At 39.4% G+C, this 25,706-nt stretch overlaps 1 protein-coding gene and 1 long non-coding RNA gene across 3 annotated transcripts in view; one reads left to right on the plus strand and one right to left on the minus strand.

The window, feature by feature from the left end:
• Positions 1-2,070: 2,070 nt before the first annotated feature.
• On the minus strand, positions 2,071-5,920 carry LOC141516552 (uncharacterized). Its single transcript, XR_012476738.1, has 3 exons — positions 4,994-5,920; positions 2,491-2,680; positions 2,071-2,378 (listed from the first exon to the last, which is right to left on the minus strand). It is a non-coding gene; the product is annotated as an uncharacterized LOC141516552 (long non-coding RNA).
• A 196-nt stretch (positions 5,921-6,116) lies between these two features.
• API5 (apoptosis inhibitor 5) overlaps positions 6,117-25,706 on the plus strand; it is a 28,154-nt gene continuing 8,564 nt past the window's right edge. For both annotated transcript variants that reach the window (XM_074230499.1, XM_074230500.1), the window contains exons 1-9: positions 6,117-6,270; positions 14,103-14,264; positions 15,966-16,059; positions 17,611-17,676; positions 18,257-18,408; positions 19,205-19,411; positions 21,983-22,087; positions 24,329-24,418; positions 25,177-25,358. In XM_074230499.1, coding sequence (XP_074086600.1) covers positions 6,202-6,270; positions 14,103-14,264; positions 15,966-16,059; positions 17,611-17,676; positions 18,257-18,408; positions 19,205-19,411; positions 21,983-22,087; positions 24,329-24,418; positions 25,177-25,358 — 1,127 coding nt within the window. In that variant the 5' untranslated portion in view covers positions 6,117-6,201. The remainder of the gene's footprint in view (positions 6,271-14,102; positions 14,265-15,965; positions 16,060-17,610; positions 17,677-18,256; positions 18,409-19,204; positions 19,412-21,982; positions 22,088-24,328; positions 24,419-25,176; positions 25,359-25,706) is intronic.

A 25,706-nucleotide genomic window follows, 5' to 3' on the forward strand; every position in this document is an offset into this window, starting at 1 on the left:
GTCAATTTTGAGCTCAGGTCTTCCTGACTCTAGATCTAGCACTCTATCCACTGCTCCACCTAGTTTTTAAACTATAATATATATACATATATATATATATACATGTTTATATAGTTAATATATAACTGGTCTAAATTTATAGATTCTAAAACTAAGTCTGTTTAGCTAGCTCTATTTAACTTTTATGGGGTATAAAAATGTTCAGGGAAGATTAGTACATGTGGCATGAGGGTTTCCTGGGCCCTTTGCAGGGTGGCTCAACCATCTTTGGTGTTGCCCTACCACCCAAACTCCCTTGTGGCTCCAAGAGGCTGTAGTGTGAGCAGCAGCCACACCTTGCTAAACCATTTTAATTAAGTGAATGTCCTTCAGTTGGGGAATGGCTTAACAAACTGTGGTAGATGTATGTCATGGAACACTATTGTTCTATTAGAAACCAGGAGGGATGGGAATTCAGGGAAGTCTGGAGGGATTTGAATGAACTGGTGCTGAACAAGATGAGCAGAACCAGAAAGACACTGTACATCCCACAGCAACATGGGAGTGATGATCAACCTTGATGGACTTAATTCAGGTTAAAAGTAATCAACAGGTCTCAAACCTGCCAGCGAGCTAGAGGGTGTCTACTCCAAGAATTTGAAGACTTGCCCTGGTGGATTGGGCTGATGTGAACCATGTAAGTGGCAGAAGCAGGTGCTGGGGAGAACTTAGAGCTTGGCAAGAAATCAAGGTTACTGTTTTTCTGCCCTGCATCCTGAGCCATCAATAGTTGTCCTAACTTCATCTTACCATTGTGCTCCCATGACTCTGGCAGACAGAGTAAAGCCAAGAACTTCCTGCAACTCTTCCTCACATAAATTCAATTTATTCAAGAATAAAAAGATATCATCCATACCATTTTATCATTTTTACCTACCTCAAAGTCCTGTAGCAATGGACAGATGATAAAGCAGCATATATAGAACACTGGGAGCAGTAGTAAGAAACAGGTAGCTCAGGCCATATGGTCTGAAGCAAAAGTGGGACTCAAGAGCTCTCTGGATCTCCAAGTAGTTTTTTTAAAGGACCACACTATTCATTTGCTAAAATGAGGAAAGGGCTAGAGAAAAGTACCATAAAAATCATCTGGCTCACCTGATGATATTTGTCTTTCATTCTCAACGATCATGACATCAGGGAGGTGATGCTATGACAAGCAAATGAAATGGACTTGAGTGAGGGGGTGCTGTGCTAAGTCACCAGCCTCCCTTTTTCCTCTGGACCCATCTTGGTCCAGTGGTCAGATATGAATCAGGATGAATGGCCCAGGATACAAGGAAAATAGGGTTAAGTAACTTTCCCAAGGTCACATTGTTAGTATGTATCTGAGGTCACATTTGAACTCAGGTCCTCCTGACTACAGAGCAGACAATCTACTTACTGCACCATCTAGGTTCACCTAATCTAACCCTGGTCTGCTTACCATGGCAAGAGGAGATCTTACCCTGTGATTGAAACATACACACACATACACACACAAATGTAAAAAAAAAACTTTTGTGAAGATGATTCAATTCTCCCTTAGTCCATGGAATGGGCACACACTTATAGACAACAACAAATCCAGTAGACCTGAAAGATGAACAGCTCTTAAAGCTTAGAGAGATAATTAGAACTTATAGAAGATTCTTGGCTCAGTAAGAAGGCAGATGTAATTCAGTTTTATGTTGATAGTAATAATCCAAAGAACTTTTATGAGGCCCTGAAGGCTATCTATGGGGCAAAGACCTATGGTACATCTCAACTACTCAGCACTGATGGATCCATATTGATTAATGATAAGGACATAGTCCTGGACAGATGGACTGAATATTCTATAATGCACTCAACAGACCATCATCAATCAATCAATATTGAAACTATTTTCTTATTTTTTTTTAATTTTTGTTTTCAGTCATTTTCTTGTCTCTTAGTGACTGTATTTGGACTTTTTGTGGCAAAGATCCTGCAATTTCCTTCTCTGGCTCATTTTACAGATGAAGACTAAAGTAAACAGGATTAAGTCATTTATCCAGGGTTACACAGCTAGTAAGTGTCTGAGGCCATATTTGAACTCAGGTCTTCCTGTTTCCAGTCCCTGCATTCTATCCAATGTGCCACCTGCATTGATCAACTTCAGGTTGAAGTCAATCCCTCTTTAGCCAAACTTCTATCAAAGAAGAGGTCTTGAATGGTATTAGGCTCCTCTCATGTGGCAAAGCACCTAATGTTGACTCTATTCCAGATGAAATTTATTAGGCAAGGGATCCATTGATCATATAAAAACTGATTGAAGTTTTCCAAGTTATATGGTGAGAGGTTATCCCCCAGGCGTTCCAAGATGCCCAAGATGTCCATCTCTATAAAAGAAAGGAAAATAGGTTGTTATGTGACTATAACAGGAGGGTGTGTCTCTTAGTCACTGCCATTAAGATTCTTGCCAGACTCCTCCTTAAAAGGCTGTTCCTTCACCTGGAAGCTGATGATGACTTTGTCCTTCATTCTCAAAGAAGACCATGGCAACAAGGAGGTGATGCTATGATGAGCACATAAATTGGATTTGAGTGAAGGGGATAATGTGCTAAGTCACCACTCTCACTTTCTCCTTCAGAGTCATCTGTATCCGATGGCCAGATATGAATCAGGACGACTAGAGTTGGCCCTGAAAGAGAGGCAATCAGGGTTAAGTGACTTGCCCAAGGTCACACAGCTACTAAGTATCAAGTGTTTGAGGTAGGACTCAAATTCCCATCCTCCTGCCATCTACCCAAGAACCAACGTGGCTTCAACAAAAGACCAAGGAATGACTGATACAGTGTTTATTCCAGCAGAAATGCCAAAAGCAGAACAGAGGACTGTACACATTATCCACTGATCTGTCCAAGTTCTTTGATAGTGTCAGATTTGAAAAAGCATGGAAAATTTAGTTGTCCAAAGAAATTCATCAGCTCACAATAGCATACTTTTACTGGTTCTGGATAAATAAACGATGCTCTTGTACTTTCCTGGTTACCAATGGAGCAAAACAGGACTGTGTGCTGCTCCCATGCTTTTTAGCATGATGTTTCATTGACATTGCCAATCTCCTTCAATGAAGATGTAAAAAAAAAAACTGATGGTAATTTATTTAACTTGAAAAAGCTGCAAGCCAAGACTACCATAGAGGGTGAGTTGTTACGTGACTTTTTTATTCACAGATGATTGAGCACTCAAAGAAGCCTCTGAAGCTGAGACGCAAGACTATGGATCAGTTTTCTGCTGCCTGTGCCTATTTTGACCTGACAATAAACATCAAGAAAACAGAGGCTCTCTACCAGCCAGCATCACACCATCCATAAGTAACACCAATCATTACAGCAAATAGTTAAATTCTGAATACTATAGATAAGTTTATTTACCATGGAGAGGTTGATACATGCATTGCCAGAGCTACCTCAGTGTTTGAAAGGTTCCTAAAGAAAGTATAGGAGAAAAGAGGTAGTAGCAAACTGAAGGACCACCAGAAGTTGTGCTGATCCCATTGCCTGTGATGCCTGGGCAGAACACCATTGCCAGGTCAGGAAACTAAATTACTTACATTTGAATTGTTTTAGGAAATTCTGAACATTACCCAGCAAGATAAAATACTGGACACTGTAGTCCTTTCTTGAGCTAAATTGCAAAGTATTCAAACTCTACTGCAGAGAGCACAGCTCTGTTGGTCTGCTCCATGGTTCAAATGCCAACAGTATTTTGTCTAAAAGACTATTTTTACAGAGAGCTCATACAAGGCAAATAAGTGCCCACTTAGAGATCAGAAGAATCGCTACAAAAACATTCTCAAGATCTCTTTGAAGAACTTCGGAGTTGATTATAGACATGGGAGACATAGACACATCTTTTCTACTTACCTCTTCCAACCCCAATTTTAGCTGATTTTGATTTTTGTATACATTTATTTATGTTTAATGTATCTCCCTTGATAAAAGGATGATTAAAAGTCTCCTTAGATTGAGGACTATCTTAGTACCTAAAGCACCTGACCACACCTAAACCACAGCAGGCTCTTATTATATATTTGTGGCTTGCTAGTTTAACTAATAATAGTTCATTTATTTGGATAATAAATGGGTAGCTTCTTTTTATCTATGGGACAGCTCCTTCTCAGTCTCCTTTGCTGGATCTTCATCCCGATCTCATTCACTAACAGCTAGCAATGGGAATCTCCCAAAGTTGTAGAGATTCTCTATAGATACTGTTTCACTCGGGAATTTCATTGACTTTCATGGATTCCGTTATCATCTCCATCCAGATGAGTCTGAGCTACTTGTCCAGCAGTACCAAACTCCCGTCTTCCATCTTCAACTGCCTAGATATCTTAAACTCATCATGTTAACCTTCTCTCTCCCCCGCCTTCCTAACTTTTCTATTACTTCTGAGGGTACTATCATCCTTCCAATGAGCCAAGCTGAAAAACATAGGTGTCATCCTCAAGTCTGAAATCTCTCCCACATCTTCATATCAAATCTATTGCCAAGGCTTTTCAATTTCACCTTCCTAACATATCCATATACATCCCCCTTCTCTCCTCTGACACTGCCAGCACTCTAGTACAGGTTCTCATCATATTATGCCACAATCATTGCAGTAACTTTGTGGTTAGTCTCGCTTCCTTAAGCCTCTCCCCACTCCAATCCATCTTTCAGTCAACTGATAAAGTGGACTATTTAAAGTACAGATCTGACCACATCATCTCCTTACTCAATAAATCACAATGGCTCCTGATCATCTCCAAGATCAAATAGATAAGCTGAATCCCAAAGCCCACTAGTATGCAATGGTCTTTTCATTAGTAGAGAACAATATCCTGCTCTGGTGTTTTCCTGGTTTCCAGTTCCATTTAAAATTCCTCTTTCTTAAGGAAGGGAAGCTTTCCCCAATCCCTCTTAATTCCCTTCGTAAATTATTTCTTCTATGCTGACTGTTAGCATTGTACCTGATTTATACTGTGAGTTCCTTGAGAGTAAGGTCTATCTTGTACTTTTCTTTATATCCCCAAAGGCTTAGCGTGGTGCCTGGAAGATAGTTGTTCATCCTTCCTTTTCAAAGAGGATCAATGACATCATAGGTGATGTCTCAACTGATCCATGAATTGGATTTAAGTGAAGCAGAGTTTCACAAAGCCATTTCTTCCTGAATCACCCACTAGTAGCAAGACAGAAGTCAAAATGGCAGGAGATGCTCCAAGATGCTGTGGATAACCTTGAGGGTTCCGTCCCTGACCAAGCCCTACAACAGCATCTACTTCAGCTGCCTTCACGACCGCTGGAAGAAATTGCTCTCATCCACTCATTCCACCGGAGGAAATCTGTGTCTATTTGGGGAAGACATCTCCCTAGCTCCTCTACAAGTTTGACAGCTCCCCTCGACCTGGCTTAACCTCCATAAGTGGACGTGCAACAGCTTCTCGGAGCCAAAGGCGGGAGCTAGGGGATGGTGGACCCCGAAGGTGGATGAGGGTGCTGGTCCTCACCCCATAGCCTTGGTGCAGAGTAGCTGCAAATGTTCATTGATTGATTGATTGACTGTTGACTCAACATTCATGAAGTTCCTGCTATGTGTAAAACAGGGGAAAAGGCAAGGCAGGAGCAAGGGGTTCTTTATCCTCCTACAAGACGAACCCCGACTTCTAGACCCTGGGATTCCGGCTCCCAGCCCTGTCTCTGCGGTCCTTCCCTCGGTCCGGAGCCTTTCTCGGAAGGTTGCCCAACGCAGGGGAGCGGGAAGGATGTGTGCCCTGGACGGGAGAGCACCCCCAGATCTGCAAACGGGACACAGGCGGGCTGGCGCCCGGGTTCTGCGTGGCTGCCTGGACCGCCGGGCTGGCCCAGGAGCCCCGGCCTGGGGCCGCGGCCAGGCCGGCTTGGAGCCGGGCCACGGTTACGGAGCCAGGGCAGGGACACGTGGCTGAGAGGCGGCGCCGGCGTTCCTCCGGCCGCTAGGGGGCGCGCCGAGGCCCGGGCGCTGGGAGAGGCGGCCGCTGGCGGGACGCCCGGCGTCGGGCACGTCGGCGCGTCGGCGCGTCGGGCGTGAGCGCGGGGCGGGGCACGCCGGGAGGTCTGCGCGGCGGCGGGAGCGGCGGCGGCGGCGGCGGGAGCGGAGCGGAGCCCGGCACAGCGCCCGAGGCCGGCGCGGCCCGCCATCATGCCGACGGTGGAGGAGCTGTACCGGAACTACGGCATTCTGGCCGACGCCACGGAGCAAGTGGGCCAGGTGAGCGGCCTGTGCGGCCCGGGCCCGGCGCGCGTCCGGCCCCGGGGGAGGCGGTTACCCCGCGGGCCTCGGGCCGGGCCCGGGCCTCCTCCCCGGCGGGCCGCGGCCGGGGCGTCTGGGACCCCGAGCGCCCCGGGGAACGTCTCCGGCAGCAGCGGGGAGCCCGGCCCCGGCCCCGGCCCCCGGGGCGGCGGGGCCGGTTGTGACCTCAGGGGGCCCGGGCCGGGCTCGGGGGCCCGGCCGCGCAGCGCGGAGGCCGCCCCGGACCGAGCCCCGGGGCCGGCGGCGCCCCCCCACGTACGGGGCATCGGCTGCACTTGGGGCGCCACGTTCCTGACCTTGACCGAGAGAGAACCCGCCCGGGGGCGAGGGGCGAGGGGCGAGGGCCGTGGCCCGGGGCTGGGCGGGCCTCGGTGGCCTCCCCGGCCCGGGCACTCCTGTGGGCTAAGGGGACTCGGCCCTGCTTCGGGTTTCTGGAAAGGTGACGAAATGCCTCGTGCGTGGGCGTGGCTTCACCTTCCGGATTGTTTTGCTTCAGGTGAAAAACAGTTTTTTTTCCTTGAATTCAGACCACCCAGGGGAAGGAGAGCCAAAAGTGCCCGAGGAAGAAAGAAACTAACTCAGGGTTGATTGATTGTGAATTTTATTATTGAGGACTATTCCTGCAGCATCTTCACCTGCAAAATTTCACCTCATTTTACATCGTATTTAATATAGTTTCCAGAACTTCGTTGTTCAGTCTTAAACGTGTGTTCTGTGCCCCCAAATATGAAGTAAGAATTTCAGGCTATTGAAAGATCTTGACAAATTGAAGTGATTTTCCTAAGTTTAAGTGGCAGAGGTTTGTTTTTTTTTTTTGGAAAAAAGTAATTATTAGATCATGATATTGAGATTTAGCAAGAGATAGACTTTTCTCCTATTGTTTCTCAGTGAGTAATAAGGAATAATAAGAAATGTTCTTGGAGTTTCAGTTAATTAACCCAAAAATTGTGGGAAGTTTTTTGACCAAAGGAGGAATGGGGTAGAACCAGCTTAATGGAGGAAATGCTGGTCATCCTTTTCGTTTTTTTTCTTTTTAAAAAAAATTTTCAATTATTTCATTTTTTTCCAATTACATGCAAAGGTAGGTTTTGACATTCATCTATTTGCAACTTTATGAGTTCCACATTTTTCTTCCATCTTCCCCTCTCTATGGCATCAAACATGTATATTCATGTTTCTCATAGTTCCATATTAGTCCTGTTCTGAGAGGAATTAGAACTAGGTGGGGGGAAACCATAAGAAACAAAAAAGAACAAAACACATTTTTAAAAGTGAACGGCTTTGTTCTGCATTCAACTCCATAATGTGTTGCTTTTTTTTTTTTCTGGAGGTGGATGTCATTTTTCATGGCAGGTTTCAGGATTGTCTTTGATGACTGAGAGGGACTGCTTCCATGCTAGTTGATCCATCTCACATTTTTGCCAGTAATGTGTTATGTTTTGTCACCTCACTCAGCATCAGTTCATGCAAGTCTTTCCAGACTTTTCTAGGGTCCAGCCATTCATAATTTCTTACAAAACAGTAGTGCTCCATTCATATACCATAGCTTGTTTGGCCGTTCCTTTAATTGATGGGCATCCCCTCAATTTCCAATTCTTTGACATTACAAAAAGAGTTGCTATAAATAATTTTGTTCATGTATCCTTTCTTATGGTCTCTTTGGGATACAGACCTAGTCAAAGTATTGCTAAATCAAAGAGTATGCGCTTATAGCCCTTTGGGCATAGTTCCAACTTGCTTTCCAGAATGGTTGGATTAATTCACAATTTCACTATCAGTGCCTAAGTTTCCCAGTTTTCCTACATCCTCTCCAACATTGATTTTTTTCCTTTTCTGTCACCTGACAATTGTAAGGTGTTTTAATTCACATTTCTCTAATCAATAATGATTTGGAGCATTTTTTCAAATAACTATTAGATAATGTTAATTTCTTCATCAATTACTTGAATTATAAATTTGACTCCATTCTCTATATTTTAGAAATGAGTTCTATGTTCATTTTTTCTTAAAAAGAAAGCTGTTTTTTGATTTTGTCTTTCCTCTAGGACCTCATTTCAGCTGTCATCCTTCTTTGAGTATCTTCAGTTTATCCTCCTCTTTTCCATTCTTCCTCATCTGCCTACAGAATTAACAACATTCACTTCCTCCTATTTATCCATTCTCTCTTTACCAACAAACTTACTGAAAAATTACTCTTCTAATTATCATTGCCTGACTCCCATTCTATTTTTAGACTTTTACAAACTCTTCAATCCTCATCATTATTGAGAATATTCCTCAAAAGTTATGACTTTTTTATTGACAAGTAGAATGGTCTTTGTCTATTTCTCATCTACTTTGACATGAATGACTTTTCCTTACTGTTTTCTCCCATAGCTTCAAGGTATTGCCTCTTTCTAACAACTTTTTAGTTTTCATTTCAGTTCATTTCACTCCTTTTGACCCCTAAAAAGTATGTTTTCTAGCATTTGGCCCATAGGTCTTATGTCCTTTTGATATGCTCTTTTCTTTAATGGCCTGTTCTTCTCCATCTCCCCAGATAATTCTCATCTGTAGATTCAGCCCTTAACTTCACCTTTCCAGAGGGTTCAGGGCACCTTTTCAGGAGGGTCTTTCAGGCAGCCCAGACTCAGCATGAAGCATCGTTGAACATACTACAGCCAAGGTCACCTGTATGACCTTGGGCAAGGTGCTAGTAACCTCTTTGGGCTTTATTTTCCTCAAATATAAATTGAGATTGCCCTCCTTGATTTCTCTTGATGTAATCTTTGCTCCAAGCAAACTGGATTGTTCTTTTTCCCATTACAGAGATTCTCTTTTTCCATTTGTCTTTCTGCTTTCCCTCTTTTTCTGAAAGTCACACCCATACTCCTTAGGCCCCTGAATTTCTGACCAATTTTTAAAAAAACAACAAACATGCAACATATCTATCCTGTGCAACAGCCTTTTCTGCATTTTTGTTCCCAGGCCTTTCATAATAGGAATTTCATTGGAAAATTTAACTTACCTTTCTTCCTCTGGAGAAGACTATTAGGCAGGTTAGGAGGGTATCCCTGGAAGTTCTCTTCCCAAAGAATTTATACTTTTTATGATTCACCCACCCAAGGCAACTTTTCCACTTGTGAAAACATGCATGATTCTTTGTTCAAGAGAACTCAATCATAGAGCAGAAAAGTAGGTGGGATGGTCAATTCTGGGAATTTCAGATCTGGCAGCTAACTGAGGGCCTGCCTCAAGAGGGAAAGAAGTGACCTTTGAGATTGACCCATCTGGGTTAGCTTTCTCAATTATAAAAAGCAACTTCAGATGTATGGGTTCCCTCCCTATTGAACCCTCCCTCTTTTTTTTAATGATTCTAGGCTTTTTTCTTTTTTTTTAGGTTTTTGCAAGGCAATGGGGTTAAGTGGCTTGCCCAAGGTCACACAGCTAGGTAATTATTAAGTGTCTGAGGCTGGATTTTAACTCAGGTACTCCTGACTCCAGGGCTGTTGCTCTATCCATTGTGCCACCTAGCTGCCCCCAAGACATTTTTGAATATAGCAAAACAAGATTTTATAATTAAAAAACAAAGAGAAGATAGCAGACTATTGGGTGGGTTGGAGAAACATAAAAGGAAAGGAGGCTTTTCTCAGTCTTAATTTTAAATATGATAAAGAGGTAATTATAAGACTTATTTTAAAGAAAAACTAGACTCAAAAAGATTACAAAATTAAAGAGTCCATCATAAAAATTTAACCTTCATTTTCTGCAAGTAATTGACATAGAATCCATTAGGACAGTGTCTGGTCACCAGTAGAGACATTGAAATTTTAAATAAATTGTAAAAAACATTTTTATATGTATGTATGTATCTGTGTATTTTGAAATAATTCTCTTCCATAGTAATGAAGTGGTAATCTTAATACCTATCAGCATGGCAGAACATAACTGAAAAGTGATAACTAGACTTTTCATTATCCTTGGAGATTTTAAGGTGTTGACCTGCATTGATTCAGGGAATTTCTTCACCTAGGAGTTGGCTCTACCAATAAAAATCACAAGTTCAGGCTCAGTCCAATAGAACTGTACATCCATGGAGATGTAAATAAACAAAGAAATAAGAAAGGGTGAGTGTACTAAGTACTGTGTAAGTTGTGACTAGTTTGTTAGATTTTTTTTTCCTTCTTAGGCTTTTTATATACAAGATCATACTGTAGTTTGTTATACTGTGTTCATATTTTTTAAAGGAAAAGGCTTCTCCCCCACCCAGACTTAAAAGTATCTATTTGAAATCTAAATTTTCTACTCAGAATATGCACATATTTTAGTATTTAGGTATTTAAAGTTTTTCTGTTAACTCGGGAAAAAAAATCTTATTGGATGGTGGGGTTTGTGTTATATCTATTATCATTCTAACTCTAATTTATCCTATTTACTTTTTTTCTTCATTTTAGAGGATGGAAGACCTTGGAAATGCAGTGATTATAATTCATTAATCACCTTTTAGTAATTATCTTTTTTTAATTGTGCCAGAAAAGCTCATAGCTTACTCTAATACATTCAACTTTTGAGTAATTTATTTAAAAATAACTTATTTTTGCGTGAATTGCAAAGTGAATTTTTCCTTCAGTATAAGGAAGAAATTATCCACATACTTGGCATTACATACCTGGATTATCCACATACTTGTGTTGCATTACAAGTCATTCATTGGGTGGAATCAGTCCTTCCTTCAATTTGGACCTTAAATGCAGTCTATTCATCCTATCTTCTGATAGTTCATGAACTACTACTATTAAAAATAGGTTGTATTTTGGAAATCACTATTCTGACTAATGGCTAGGGATTGTCTGGGGATGCCCTTTCTTTTGTGGTAGGTTAAGAGGCATGAATGTGGATCTGGATGAGGCATTTATTCTTAACACCCTAGGGATGTTCTTTGAGACTTGACTTGTTTGTTCAGTTGATTTGAGAGAGGAAAGAGCATAAATAATAGTTAATTTCTCAAATATTAAAGCTGATTTTCAATTTGTGAAAGAAGCACTTTATGTATTTGAAAGCCTGAAATGAGGCCATTGGAGTTGGAAGAAGAAAAGACAAAAAGCAGTGCCATGCTCTAGTTGTGAGCTGATTTCTGCTGTTTACCCTCCTTTTGCCACAGACTCCCTTTGAAGCTTTCCAGAAAGCATCCCTTTGGGTGTGTTTCCTGCTTTGTCAAGCAGAGATAATATCCACCTCGTGGAGGTATTGTGAAAAGTCATGCCTGTAAAGATCTTTGAGATCTGTAGATGAAAGGGAACTACAGCAACAATATTTTGTTGGATTAATCCTTCAAGAAGCTGAGTGAAACAGTTACTTCTGCCTAAGAATTATACAGAGAAAGAGACTGACCTGTATTCTGGCTTACTAAGAAGACAGCTGTCTTTTATAGAAAACGTATTAGTGATATCTTTTGAATTATTTTCTGTTCATCCTCATAAATGACCCTTATAAAAGCAAATGTAACAGAACTTTTCAGACTCTATAAAAAGGATTAAAACTATTAGATGTCAAAATGATACACTCTCTCTAGCCTTATTTTTTGAATCCCACAGTTGAGATAATCCATAGATCCCTTAACCTTCTGGTGATAACCTACAGAAATCTGAGACAAATCTCAGGGTTGTTGTTATATACTAATTCATTTTATTAATAGTTTAGATTTTAATTGGATTAAAAGGTTACAGTTAAACCTTATATTTGTTTTCTCTGATTTCAGATGGGCTATCAGTTTCAAATTTTAATGTTTTAAATAAAATTTCTGCATATTCCTTTTCTGGGTGGGAAACTTAGAGTGATCTGATACTGACAAAAGCTGGAGGAAGAAAAAAAAGTTTTAAGACCAGTTAAGTTTAAAAAAAGAATCTCAAAGATAGATGGAATTACTCCTTGGGGAAGTAGGATGAGAAGATGACAAAACTGTAACTGGTGTATCTTATTTTCCTTTTTTCTCTGCTAAGGAGTATAATGGTGGAACTGGAAAGTACAGAATAAAAATGACTGGAGTTCAGTCGCCAAATAAACTACATCTCAGCCTCCTGAAAAAACTGACAGATAAAATTGCTGAGCCTTTGTCATTGATCTTTGTCAGATGGTAGAGGACTGTAGAAGTATCACAGGATCAGAGAAGAACAAAGGCCCCAGATTTTCAGTAAAGAGATTTAAAATCTTCAAACTCTAAGCTTGATATTCCAGGGCATATTATCTAAGGGATAATTATTGAATATCTAGAGAGGAAGGTGTAGTCACAAAGAGCCAGCAAAACTTTATCAAGAACCCTTCATACCAGTTTATCTTCATTTTTTGGTGGTTTCCTGACTGAGGTTTTGGCAAAGCTGTGAAGAGACTTTGCCTTGAATTTAGGAAATATTTGACAAGGTCTCTCAGAAAAGATGGAGCAGTTTGGACTAGCTGTTAGTAGAATTTCATGAGCTCTGAAACTAATTGAATACCCAGAGCAAAGTGAAATCATTAATTGTTGCAGATCAGCTTGGAAATGCTCCACGCACAATCCCCACAGATTTGTGCTTAGTCCTTTGCTGTTTAACATTGACAAAGCTATAGATGGTGTGCCTATACATATATATATATATATATATATATATATACACACACACACACATACATATATAATCTGTTTTTGCAGATATATACATATATATGTGTGTATATCTGCATCCTGGAGAGTTAAGAGACTTGCCCAAGACCACAGTGTAGCTAGTTAGAATTAGGTCTATCTAAAGATAGAATGGACAACATGTAGAATAGTAGGTTCCCTACGTTAGAGATGTCTAAGTAAGAGCTGAGTAATTACACTTCAGGTATAGTACTATTAGATTGTGCAGTCTCTTCCTGAGCTAAGATTCTGCAGTTAAAGTGTAACTTTCTAGGAGGAAAATTGGAGGAAAATGAAATTTGGGCTCTTTTTTTATAGGATATTATGTGATCATTAGTTTTGATATAGACTTCAGTCTTCTGAAATGGATTAGTAAAAAATCATTTACCAAAACTTTTATGGGTCAAGTACTTGGGATACAAGTGTAACAGGCCATGTTCTCAAGGAGCTCACAGACTAACCAGGAAAGTCAGAAGCAGGGCAGATGGGAGAACTTCAGGGGGTACAGTGGCAGGAAGGATAGATAGTAAGGCAGGGGTTACAGAAGCAGGACAGATGTGACAGCAGCAGAAGACATGGTACGACTTGACTCTCTTAGATTTTCTTTGGAAGGAATAGAATTGTTGGTGTCAATCTCATTCAAACTTCCTAAGAAAGTAGTCAGTTTAGCTGAAAAGGAGAGAGCATGCCCCAACTGGGGCTCAGTCTTTCTGCTACTTAAGAGAATTCAAATGGGTCATGGGATACCAGGACTGGAAGGAAAGAGGGTAAACTTGCTCCCAGTAATGGTGAGTCTGCCAAACAATCTTGAAGTAGCTGAATTTCAGAAAGACCTCATCCTTTCTTACTTTTGTGCATTTCATGGCATGACTTGAGATAATTAGATATATCTGTACTATGCAGTCAAATTAGAAATAATAGTCACTTAAATAGTTGAGAATGTTTCTGCTCCTAGTTAATTATTTTTTTTTCAACTTCAGTTGAAGTTTCAAAAAGGGGTAGTTCTTGGCTTCTTGTTGATTGTGCTTATTTAGAGAAAAAATTCATAGAATAATCCTACTCCTATGTAAAAATACCATCAATCATGATACAGTCCTATACTGACCGATACCTAATCAGCAATTTTACTTTTCTGGTGTTTGTTTGTTTTTTCCAGCACAAAGATGCTTATCAGGTGATCTTAGATGGTGTGAAAGGAGGCACCAAGGAAAAAAGATTAGCAGCACAATTTATTCCAAAATTCTTCAAGCATTTCCCAGAATTGGCAGATTCTGCTATTAATGCACAGCTAGATCTCTGTGAGGATGAAGATGTGTCAGTAAGTATTTTATTAGAAACTTTAATGAGGTTTAAAATGACATTTTCTTAAATTCTCCACGCGGATTTTCAGTACTTGTACAATTTAATGAATATGAGGGGAATTCAAAGTTTTCAAAGCATTTTCCTTAAAGCAGATCTGTGAGATAGATGATACAGTGTCATTAGCCTTCCTCTTTTACAGTTGAGAAAATTAGAGTTCAGAGATGTTAAAGAAATTGTCTGTTAGTACATGTTGAGTGAGGAGCAAATCAGAAATGTAGACCAAGATCCTCCAAACCCTAAGTCAGTGCTTTGACAGCAGGCTGCTACTCTGCATAGATAGATAATGCACAACCTTTAGCAGGGTGTAGGATGTTGTGCATTTTGTGTATCTGATGGTTGTTCTCAAACTGGTGTGTGGACTTAAAGTTAAGTAACACCATGTTTTTCCTTAAGAATTGTCATGTGGTATGTCTACTTTAATTTGGTATTTTAAGAACCCACAATTTCATCAGTATGGTTTTCCTTCTACCAGTGCAGTTCAGTCTTTCTGTGACTTAATCTTTGAGAGTTGATAAGGCTAATTCAGCATCCTATTACCATCCTCCCTAATTTAGCTAATCTGGCCTTGAGATAACAGACACATAGTCCACCAAATATGTATTTACAAGCTTTCCTCTTTAATGGGAACTTGATAACTTTCTGAAAATCCTTCACTTTAAGAGTGTCCATATGGGTACTTTAGGGAAGGGATTGTTATGCTTATGTCATATTTTAAGTCTAATAAGTCCTCCCAAGGCTTTATAAGCGTTTTCCTTTTTTACAATCCTCATTAGAACATGTATTTGACCTTTGCTTCTGGAAAGCTTTGCTGTTAGACATCAGGGTTTCTGCCTATCAGATTGAAAAATCTTTGAATTTAGGCCCATAAAGAGATGGCCCCACTTTTCTTTGGAGCTTTCTTATCAGAAGGCTGATGACCCTGTGAATTGGGTTTGGTTTTGTTTTTCTTTAACTATGTGACCTAATAAAGACTTATTTAAGAGGTATCTTAGTTTTTCACAGTGGTCAGAAGTGCCCACACTGATTCAACCACAGATCCTTGGAGTCCTTAATATAAATAATCTTACTAATAGGCAAGGTAAAAGGAAGTCATTTTTAGGAACTTGTAATTCTTAGAACAAGTTATGTGCCTCACCTAGCACAGATTCATGAGGAATTGATCAGCTGCTCAGACTTCAGATAAAAATAAGCCATCAGCAGTAATGTCCAACTTAGATTCAGACCTCATGGAGTTTAGATTTGGTTATTTTTGTTTGGCTTTTGGAATTATTGATTTCATATAACCTTCCAACCCCTGGGGTTACCATATAGTAGTTAATTCAGAAACTACCACGGAGTCAGGAATCAGCTCTTGTCATCACAGATACCTTGTTCTGCAGTTCACCATTTGTCTCTATCTATCCCTTTCCTCTGTCTTGTTTAGTTTAGCCTTTCAGTGACCAAGAACCAGCAGAAGATTTTTGAAACTCCTATGAATATTCATGTGTCCTACCTCTGAAGCTGATGATATTGGAAATATCTTTCCTAGTGTACCACATATAGATTGTATAAGATAGCTGCATAATCTTAAAAATATTTAGGATCAATGGTTTCTTTGTACATGAGATTACATTTTAAAATGATGAATTTGTGTTGCTTTTTTTCTTGTTAACAAAAGATTAGACGACAAGCAATTAAAGAACTGCCCCAGTTTGCTACTGGAGAGAACCTTCCCCGAGTGGCGGACATTCTGACTCAGCTTTTGCAGACAGGTAGGTGGGACATCTGGTTGTTCTCTTTTTTATCTTTATGTGTCTGCCTTCTGAAATGCAAGGGCTGTGGAGCTAATAGGGCTGCACTGGAGTCTGCTTGGACCAACTCAAGAGAACTGTAAGTCTTCAGTAAGAGCATTTGAACTTTGAAAATCAGCAGATGCTACAAATCAGGGTTTGTTTTATTGTGGGCTTGGCTATTGCTGTTTATCAGCACCTTACCAATGTTAGACACTTGAGTCTTCTTGTTAGTTACTGGGGTGGGCTTGATTTGATGTGACTAGTGATCCAATCTAGCTTCTGGGTTGCTTTTGTTCCTTTAAAAATCCTGGCTGACTGATAACTTGTTCTCTGGGGATGCCTAATTATGACCTTGCTTGCTTCAAAATGAGAGGCAGTGATCCCTCTGCCTCTGTTCTCTGAACCCAGTGGAGCAATACCCATCCAGAAACTCAACATGGCGATTTTGAAGCCCCATGCAAGAGAGAGCTTTGACTCTCACGGAAACCCCACTGTTGAAGTTGATCTCTGCACTGCTTTACCCAATGGGGCTTCTACTGGCATCCATGAAGCCCTGGAACTCTTGAGACATGATAAGACCTACTATATGGGGAAAGGTGTCTCAACAATGTTTGAGCACATCAATAAAACTATTGGCAAGAAACTGAATGTTGTGGAGCAGGAAAAGATTGACAGATTGATGATAGAGTTAGATGGCTCTGAGAATAAATCTAAAGTTGATGCAAATGCCACATCTCAGCTGTTTGTAAGGCCAGGGCTGCTGAGAAAGGTGTCTCCTTGTTCCACCGTATTGCTGACCTTGAAAGCAGTGAAGAAGTCATCCTGCCAGTTCCGGCCTTCAGTGTGATCAGTGGTGGCTCCTATGCTGGCAACAAGCTGGAGTGCGGGAGTTCGTGATCCTTCCTGCTGGAGCAGCAAACTTGGAGGGGCAGCCCTGGGGTCCGGAGGAGCTGAGTTCAAATCCAACCTCAGACACTTAATTGCCTAGCTGTGTGACCTTGGGCAAGTCACTTAACCCCATTGCCTTGAAAAGTTTGGAAAAAAATAAGCATGGTGGTTACCGCTAGGAGATAGACTTCAGAAGTAGAATGGAAAAAAGATTTGGCACGTAATTGGATATGAAGAGTGAGGAGAGAGAAGATCCACTAACTCTGAGATTGCAGCCCTGGGTGACTAGAAGAATAGTGGTTCCTATGATAGGGAAGTTTGAAAGAGGGAAGAGGTAAATTTGGGAGATATTTTCAACATTTTAAATTTGAGCTAGATTTGTTACATCAAGTTAATCCATTTGACAGTTTGTGAAGGAGATCTATAGCTCAGGAGGGAGACAAAAGATACTTATAGAGGTCTGAGGGATGTCTGCATAGACATGATAATTAAACTCTTACGTCCTTAGAAAAAAATTGTTTCATGAAAATCAGAAATGAAACAGACTTCCTCTTTAAGTTGTTGGTTTTGTGTGTGTGTGTGTGTGTGTGTGTGCGCGCTTGGTTTTTATATTTTTTTTACTTTGTGCCACTTTTTCTCTAGATGATTCTGCAGAATTTAACCTGGTGAACAATGCCCTACTGAGTATATTTAAGATGGATGCTAAAGGTAATAGAATTTTAATTTGAAAAATTACCTTCTTTTTAATAGAGAAGAACATGTATTTTTAATGTATCATCTTTAAAATCACTTTATAATGATTAAGAAGATAATCAAGAATTCTCCAAAACAAGATTTTTATCTCCAAGTTTATGGAAATTCTGTTTTTATTTTAAATTATTTCCTGGTTGATTTTTATATCCTAATAGGGCCATCAGAATGGTGGTACAAATGATAAGAATTCAAAATTTTCCTTTTAGCTTTATTAGTAGTTTGTCACGAAACCATTCCCTTTTAAGAAACACCTAAATTATTTTTTAAGAAAAAAGATGATTTATATATAGTGTAGAGAATACCCGACAATCATAAATACCTTACTCCATATTCACATACACACTGCATGTTCATCCCCATTCCAGAGCTCATCTTGAACTGGCAACTCATGGGATTGGAGGTGGTGTGTTGGCATCTGTTTGATTTGGAGCAAATATATTCTATTTCTCAGGGGGATACTTTGAAGTACATTTTGTTTTACTCTGGTTTATCTCAGACAGTTAGACTTTGTTTATTCTTTTTTGTGTGTTTTCAGGGACCTTGGGAGGCTTGTTCAGCCAGATTCTTCAAGGGGAAGATATTGTCCGAGAACGAGCAATCAAATTCCTTTCCACAAAGCTTAAGACTTTACCAGATGAAGTGTTAACAAAGGAAGTTGAAGAACTCATATTAACTGAGTCTAAGAAGGTAAGTTCCAGTCCTTTATTAACATAACCTGTAAACATGGAAGGACTGTGTTCTTTTCAGTCTTCACCAAGAGTGTCAATGTCCTTATTTAGTGATTTAGTGACTCACTTGGGTGTTACTTTTTGTATTGATTAATACTGTAATGAAATACTTAAGTATGTTATTCTTAAAGGCATTGTGAACATTCATCTTCACTTCAAAGGAATCCTTTCATTTTTCACAGCAGTCATTTCCCTGATCTACCCTCCCCAACAGAACCTTCCTTTTTCACATGTGTCTGCCCACATACATTTGGAGAACATTCTGTGGCTCTTCAAGGTGTTGGAGGCCAACTCCAAAGAATGACTTGGTTTTGGATTTCAGGGAGCTTCACCAAATGTACTCATTTGTGTCTTGCTTGGTATCTGTAATTACCTTCTTTTTTAATAGAGAGGAGCATGTATTTTTAATGTTGCATCTTTAAAAAGTTCCTATAGTGATTATCTTAAAAAAATAATCTAGAATTTAGATTGTTCTCCAAAACAAGATTTTTATCTCCAAGTTTATGGAAATTCTTGCTGTTTATTTTTTAAGCTATTGCATTGTTAATTTTTATAAGACCATCAGATGGTAGAGATAAGAATTCAAAATTTTTCTTTTAGCTCTATTAGTAGTTTCCCATTCTTTTTAAATGATGCCCCATGAACCAGAGTAATGCTTCTCTTTAACAAAGAAAGCTGAGCCACATGGAGCAGCAGCTGGCAGTCCCTATGATATTGTAATATTTGCCACATTTTGGATTTATTTCATTCTTAAGGTCCTCGAAGATGTGACAGGTGAAGAATTTGTACTCTTCATGAAGATACTCTCTGGGTTAAAAAGCTTACAGACAGTCAGTGGAAGACAGCAGCTCGTAGAGTTAGTGGCTGAACAAGCTGACCTGGAGCAGACTTTCAACCCAGCTGATCCAGACTGTGTGGACAGACTCTTACAGTGTACACGGCAGGCAGTCCCACTTTTCTCTGTAAGTCCTATTTAATTTTTCTCTTGAATAACTGGAGTCACACACAAAGATGGACAAAGATACACAAAGAAGAAAATTTAGGCTTATTCCTTTGGGGATCTGGGTTGCAGGAGAATGGACAGTCTGACATTCAACGAAGCACATTTAACTCCATTATCCACATAGAAAGATTGGCTAATCTAAGTAATCACAAGGGCAGTGAACCTTGGGAAAGGCAGAAGGGTCTCATTCATCACGAGCCGAGTGAGGAGGTCCGGTTGAAAGGTCTCTGAGAACCTGTCCACCTCCCCTTTTTGGAAAGTAGCAGTTTTAAGATCAGTTCACTTGTACTTTAGCTCCCAGCATGGGCTGGACCTGGGGCACATAGGCTAATGAAGGAGACTGCATAAAACCAGCTATGTTCTTATGAGATAAAAAGGAGTACATGCCCAGAGGGGCAGGCCTTAGCATTAAGCAGGATTGGAAGAGGCTTCAGGGATTAAGAAAAGGTGAAGCAGGTTTGAAACCTGAAGCTTAACTGAACTGTGAAAGAAAGTAAAGATACTCATAGGCAGAGGTGAGAAGAGAATGCATCCAGGCATTAGGGAGAGCTGGTGGTATGGACTGTTGACTACGACCCAGCAAGAAGGTCATTTGTCTGAGCTTGAGGTGGCATGAAGACATTGGCATGCTTACCTCTGCAGATGAACTGCTGGTCAGGAATGAAACCGATTTGGACAGGTATTAGACCACTGGGCCAAGCATTAATAAGTTGGAGTGCCCTGGAATGAAGTGATACCTACAGTTCTGTTCAAAAAATCAATTTTATGAATATTGAAGAGGCAAAACAATCTATTCAGTTGCATTGGTAATGCATAAAGTATTATTATGAGTGGAGAAAATCTCCGTGAAATCTAAAAGATCTGTGGATTGTAGTATATTTGCAGGTTCTTTATTAATTGCTATTGTAATATGGTGATCATGAAAGCAAATATAGTCTTGTGCTATATTTGAGAGACAAAGCTCCACTAAGAATAAAGAAGCTGGGAATAGTTAGTTCTGCTCTACTCTGCCCTGGTCAGACTCTATCTAGTTTTGGATGCCCCATTTCAAGAAGGAAAAATTAAGCTGATCAGTGTCTCAAGCAAGACACTGAAAAAACTGGATTCTTTTGAGGTCATGCTTAATGAAAGTTGTGCTTTTTGAAGATCAAGTGAATGAATTGGACACATTTAGTCTGGAGAGGTATTAAGGGGTAGGTACACATTAGTTCTCTACATGTATTTGAAGAGTTGCCTTGAGGAATGGGACTAGACTTGGCATCTTGGCACTAGAGGTCAGAACTATGGGTTTAAAAGTTGGGAAGAGGCAACTTTAAACTTGATTTGATGCAAGGAAAAATTGTTAGAATTCAGACTATCCAACAGTGGAATAGACTGCTGTGGCTGTTAGTAGATTCTCTTTCAAAGAGATTCTTTATTCACCTATAGATTAGCCTAGATCATTTCTGCTGCCCCTTCCAGTTCTGTGATTTTGTGATCTTTGGAAATTTCACCTTCTTAACTATGTGTCAACATTGGGGGACTCCTTATGTTAACATATGTTCCGTTCCAGTTTAAAAGCTATGGCTTTTGCCCTACATCCTGTACTCGGGTATGAACTGTAGTGAGCATGAGCCACTTTGAACTTTCCTCTCAGACTTAAAGGGCTAAACTCAAAAGCTCCCTTTCTCTTCTACTTTGTTATATAACTCCTATTTTCCTGGAACTATGAGACAAGAAATATTTAACTTTCAAGTCTCTCTTTGAAAGCATGCTGCAAGCACTAGGTGATCTCCCCTTAGAACATTAAAAAGTCTGGGGAGGGGGTGGCTTTGTGGCTCAATGGATAGAGCACTGGTCCTGGAGTTAGGAGGACCTGAGTTCAAATCCTGCCTCAGACACTTAATAATTACCTAGCTGTGTGGCCTTGGGCAAGCCACTTAACCCCATTGCTGCAAAAACCTAAGGGGGGAAAAAAGTCTGGGCAGACAGAGATCAGCTGAGCAAAATCACAGCTCAGCTTAACGTGAAGAGTTTCCAGAAAATGAATAAAATAAATGGCCTTGTTGGTAGAGTAGCTATTCAGGTAGGGAATGTTGAAGTCATCCCAGGAGAGTCAGTCTTGAAACTGGTCCCTGTCATAAGGGCTGGCTTAAGAAAGGGCTAATAAGGAAAATAACCAAATCAGTTTGTTGATGTAACAAGTAGCAGTTTAACTTAGGACTCCTCATCCCAGATCAGTAGGGTAGAGTTCTGGAGTCTGGAACAGCTGAGTTCAAATTTAGCCTTATAAATTTCTTACTGCATGACCTTGGTTTTTTTCAACTGTAATATATGGATTATAATAGGATCTGCTTTCCAGGATTGTTGAGAATGAAATGAGGTTATATTTATAAAGTGCTCAGCTCCAGTTTGTGAGATACCATATGATGCTGCTTATTATTGTCTATCTTCTACTGTAGTTCTACTTTCCTAGTGAATTTGACGGTGGTTTAAATTAGACGTGTATTGGTCCTAAATGATTATAATTATCTTTTTTTTTTTTAAACAGAAAAATGTTCATTCCACAAGGTTTGTGACTTACTTCTGTGAACATGTTCTGCCAAACCTCAGCTCTTTGACTACTCCAGTGGAAGGCCTTGATATACAGTTAGAGGTAAATTCATTTTCTCTCCTGAATCATGAAATATATTCTCATTTTATTAATGACTTTAAATTTAAAATTATCATTTATATAAGAACATAGTTCTTGATATTTACCAGAATGATTTAAAGACCTTGATTAATTAAGTTTCCTAGATTATAAAGAACCATTATTTAGTACAGAGAGAACCTTCACACATTGTCATCAGGCAATTAGCATCTAATACTGGAAAAGCACTGCCGATATTTGAGTTAATTCTGTAATTATGTACAATGCATAATAAATCACTCCAGGTTTTGACACATACTGGCTTTGTGACTGGGGTATATTTCTTAACCTGTTAGTACTCTAAGACTCAGCTACACATTTGCAGTTGCCTATACCCAGTAAACCACAGGTCCGGTTCATATTCCATTGCATTAGGTATAAATTTTGTTAATTCATTTTTGAATGTTTTTATTAGGCATTTAAATAGTAGATGACACTATCTGTGTTTGCAGCTCGCATGTTGCCCCATCTTACCTACCAGACAGAAAAACATTTTTATTTTAGGAATTTCAGTTACAAGACTATCGTACTATGATAATAATGCTACAAAGACTGTTTCCAAAATATCTTCTGGTGACTTGTGTTGTGAAAGGGGCCCAGAATTCTCTTCAGTCTATGCCCTAGGAGCTTGCCAGAGGCAGTGAAAAAGCTGATAATCTGCTAAAAGCCCATTAACCAGAAAACTTTTTCATCAGCCAACCAATCAGGCAACAGGCAACAGGCATTTTAATCAACAACTGCTATGTGTCAGGGACCAACCTGCGAGCTGGTGAATTTGGAGAATTTTCATGAAGCCCCCTACTAAACTTTTGGGGAGAGAGGTGCCTCCCAACTGATGAAAGCTTTTCAATATTGGAAGTATGAATTACCACTAAAACCACTGCAAAATTCTTCAGGATTAAAAAAACATCATCTTTTACATTATACATGCACACTTTTGCCTACCTTGTGTGACCCAAGGGTGCTTGTCTAATGATTGAGTGTAAAGAAAACATTCATAGAACCCTGAGAATAGTGACAAGAGGCAAATTTAAAGGATAAAATTGTATTGATGATGATATTAACAAATTAGTACAATTAGACACTTCTATACATTGATTTATAATTACTGTAAAAACATTCATTTTAGCTTTTAAAGACTTAAATACATCTTTTAAAATAGTTTTGATAGCTTTCTCTTATTCTATTCCTCCTAGAGAAATATCCTTCATCATAAAGAATTTTATTCTTTTTTTTTTTTTAAGAAAAGGGGGAATAAGAGAGGGTAAAGAAACCAACCATCATCTGGCTATTGTGCTTATCTTGATCCTTTTCTTTTTATTTCCCTTCACATAAATAAGTGGCTGTGAGTAGACTGCTTAAATTTGATGTGTCTGGCATCAATGGATTTTAAAATTACCTAACCAGAAATACTCATGATCAGCCTCAGAATAGCAATGAAACTATAATAGAAATAAAGAGAAGCCTAAAGAATTAGAAGATACAATAATCACAAATTAGTCAGGCTTCTATAATAAAAATGACAGTATTCAGTCCAACAAGGTTACTTTCTTAGTGCAAGTATTCTCAAAAAGTTTTTTTGTATTTTGAGCCCCTTCTCTGAATAATTCTTTAAATATATAATGTAAAATATGTAGGATTATAAAGAAGACTGATTATATTCAGTTATTACTACAGTGTTTTAAAAAAAATTTTATGGGCTTCAGGTTAAGAATCCCTTTGCCTTTGTACATTGGGAATAGGTTCAAAAAAATAGAACCTGATAAAATCCAAAGATTTGTTCCAAAGCTAGTTCATTTAACAGGTTTTAATTTCAACTACCAAATAACTTAACAATAGGGGAATGGTTAGATAAATTATAGTACATAAATACATTGTAATGCTGTAATGTAATTAAAGTCAATAAGTAAGAGGTATATAAAGTAATCAGAAAAGTTGTTTATGAATTAGTGTAAAGCAAAAGACAAGAAACAACAAAATTCACATTAAAAAATTCCCCATTTAAGAGGAAAAAGTAAATGATATCCTGGTGAATAATTAGAAGAATTAATCAAAAAATTAAGACATTTGTACCTAGCTATTTGTTTAAATTCAGAGTTGCAAAGCAAGTTTAGTTGTTTTGATAATATTGTTGAGAATATTGAACAAATAATGAATATGGATTGTAATCCAGATTCTTATCTAACAATGATTTTTTCTTTTTAGGTTTTGAAACTACTTGCAGAGATGAGTTCATTTTGTGGTGACATGGAAAAATTAGAAACAAATTTAAAGAAACTATTTGATAAATTGTTGGTAAGGAAACCCCCCCCCCCCCGCTAATTAATACACAACTAAAAAATGGTATTTTAGGATCAATTCTCAAACTGAATATTCTTTTAGCTACCAAAATAGAATTTAACCAAAGGAATTCCCAGTTGCTGATCTTTATTCCTGGTCTGCAATTTTATCAATTTTGCTTTGTTTTAGAGGTTATTTCTTTTTAATAGCCTTGGCTATTAGTGCCATTCTTCTTTATAACTGGCATATCACATCCTCTTATTTCTTTATCAGAAGTAGTATCATGATATTTGTTTGGCTTCAAGAAGTAGTTCACATCCTTCTGGGAATGTTTTATGGTCATGAAAATGGTAGTTTGAACCCCTAAGTCTACTAAGTCTTCCCATAAAAGAGCTATCATTTATGCATAAGAGAATCATGTCATAATTTAAATATGACAGATGCAGACCTCATCTGAGAGCCATGTCATTGCATAGATCCAAGTTGTACATTCAGAAGTCTTGGACCTGTGAATAGGCATACTTGAAAAGGAAGGGGTTTTTTGGTGTGGTTTTTTTTGTGGGTTTTTTTTGGTTTTTTTTTAAGAATAGAAAATGCCTGAATCTATTTTGGCCACACTTGTCACTCTGCAAGGACTGACAATCGACTGCTGACCTGTTAATTGGAAGAACCTCATTACAATGGTTTTAGATTCTGTTTGTTTTGTCACCAGTAATCCTTAGAAACATTCCCAGTTTCTCATTCATGTATTTCCGCTCTTTTTTGTCTATCAGGAATACATGCCACTCCCCCCAGAAGAAGCAGAAAATGGGGAGAATGCTGGCAATGAAGAGCCCAAGTTGCAGTTCAGCTATGTAGAGTGCTTGTTGTACAGTTTTCACCAACTGGGCAGAAAACTTCCAGATTTCTTGACAGCCAAGTTGAATGCAGAAAAATTGAAGGACTTCAAAATCAGGTAATGTTCAACTGAACAGAGGGATCCAGGCCTTGGGCAGCGGGGATTATCCTTTACATAACCTCGTGAGAAGAGCAGATTCCTCTCCTTCATGGCCAGGCGAGGTAGCTTCTCTTGTAGTTGCCTGGAGTCACGAAGGGTAGCCCAGTTTGCAGCTTGTTGTAGGGATGGGAAGCAGCCTCAAGGGACTGGAGGGACTCTAAAGACCCCCAGGGTTCCCTGGAGCAGAGCAGATGCGTGAGCATGAAGGGGGCAGGTAGTTAGGCCGGATTCCCTGGATAGAGGCAGACATGTGACAAGAAAGATGGGGAGATGTGGCCAGAGGTGATCAGGGCATCTGGGAAAGGC

This window comes from Macrotis lagotis, chromosome 3 (genome assembly GCF_037893015.1).
Source record: "Macrotis lagotis isolate mMagLag1 chromosome 3, bilby.v1.9.chrom.fasta, whole genome shotgun sequence".
NCBI lineage: Eukaryota > Metazoa > Chordata > Mammalia > Peramelemorphia > Peramelidae > Macrotis > Macrotis lagotis.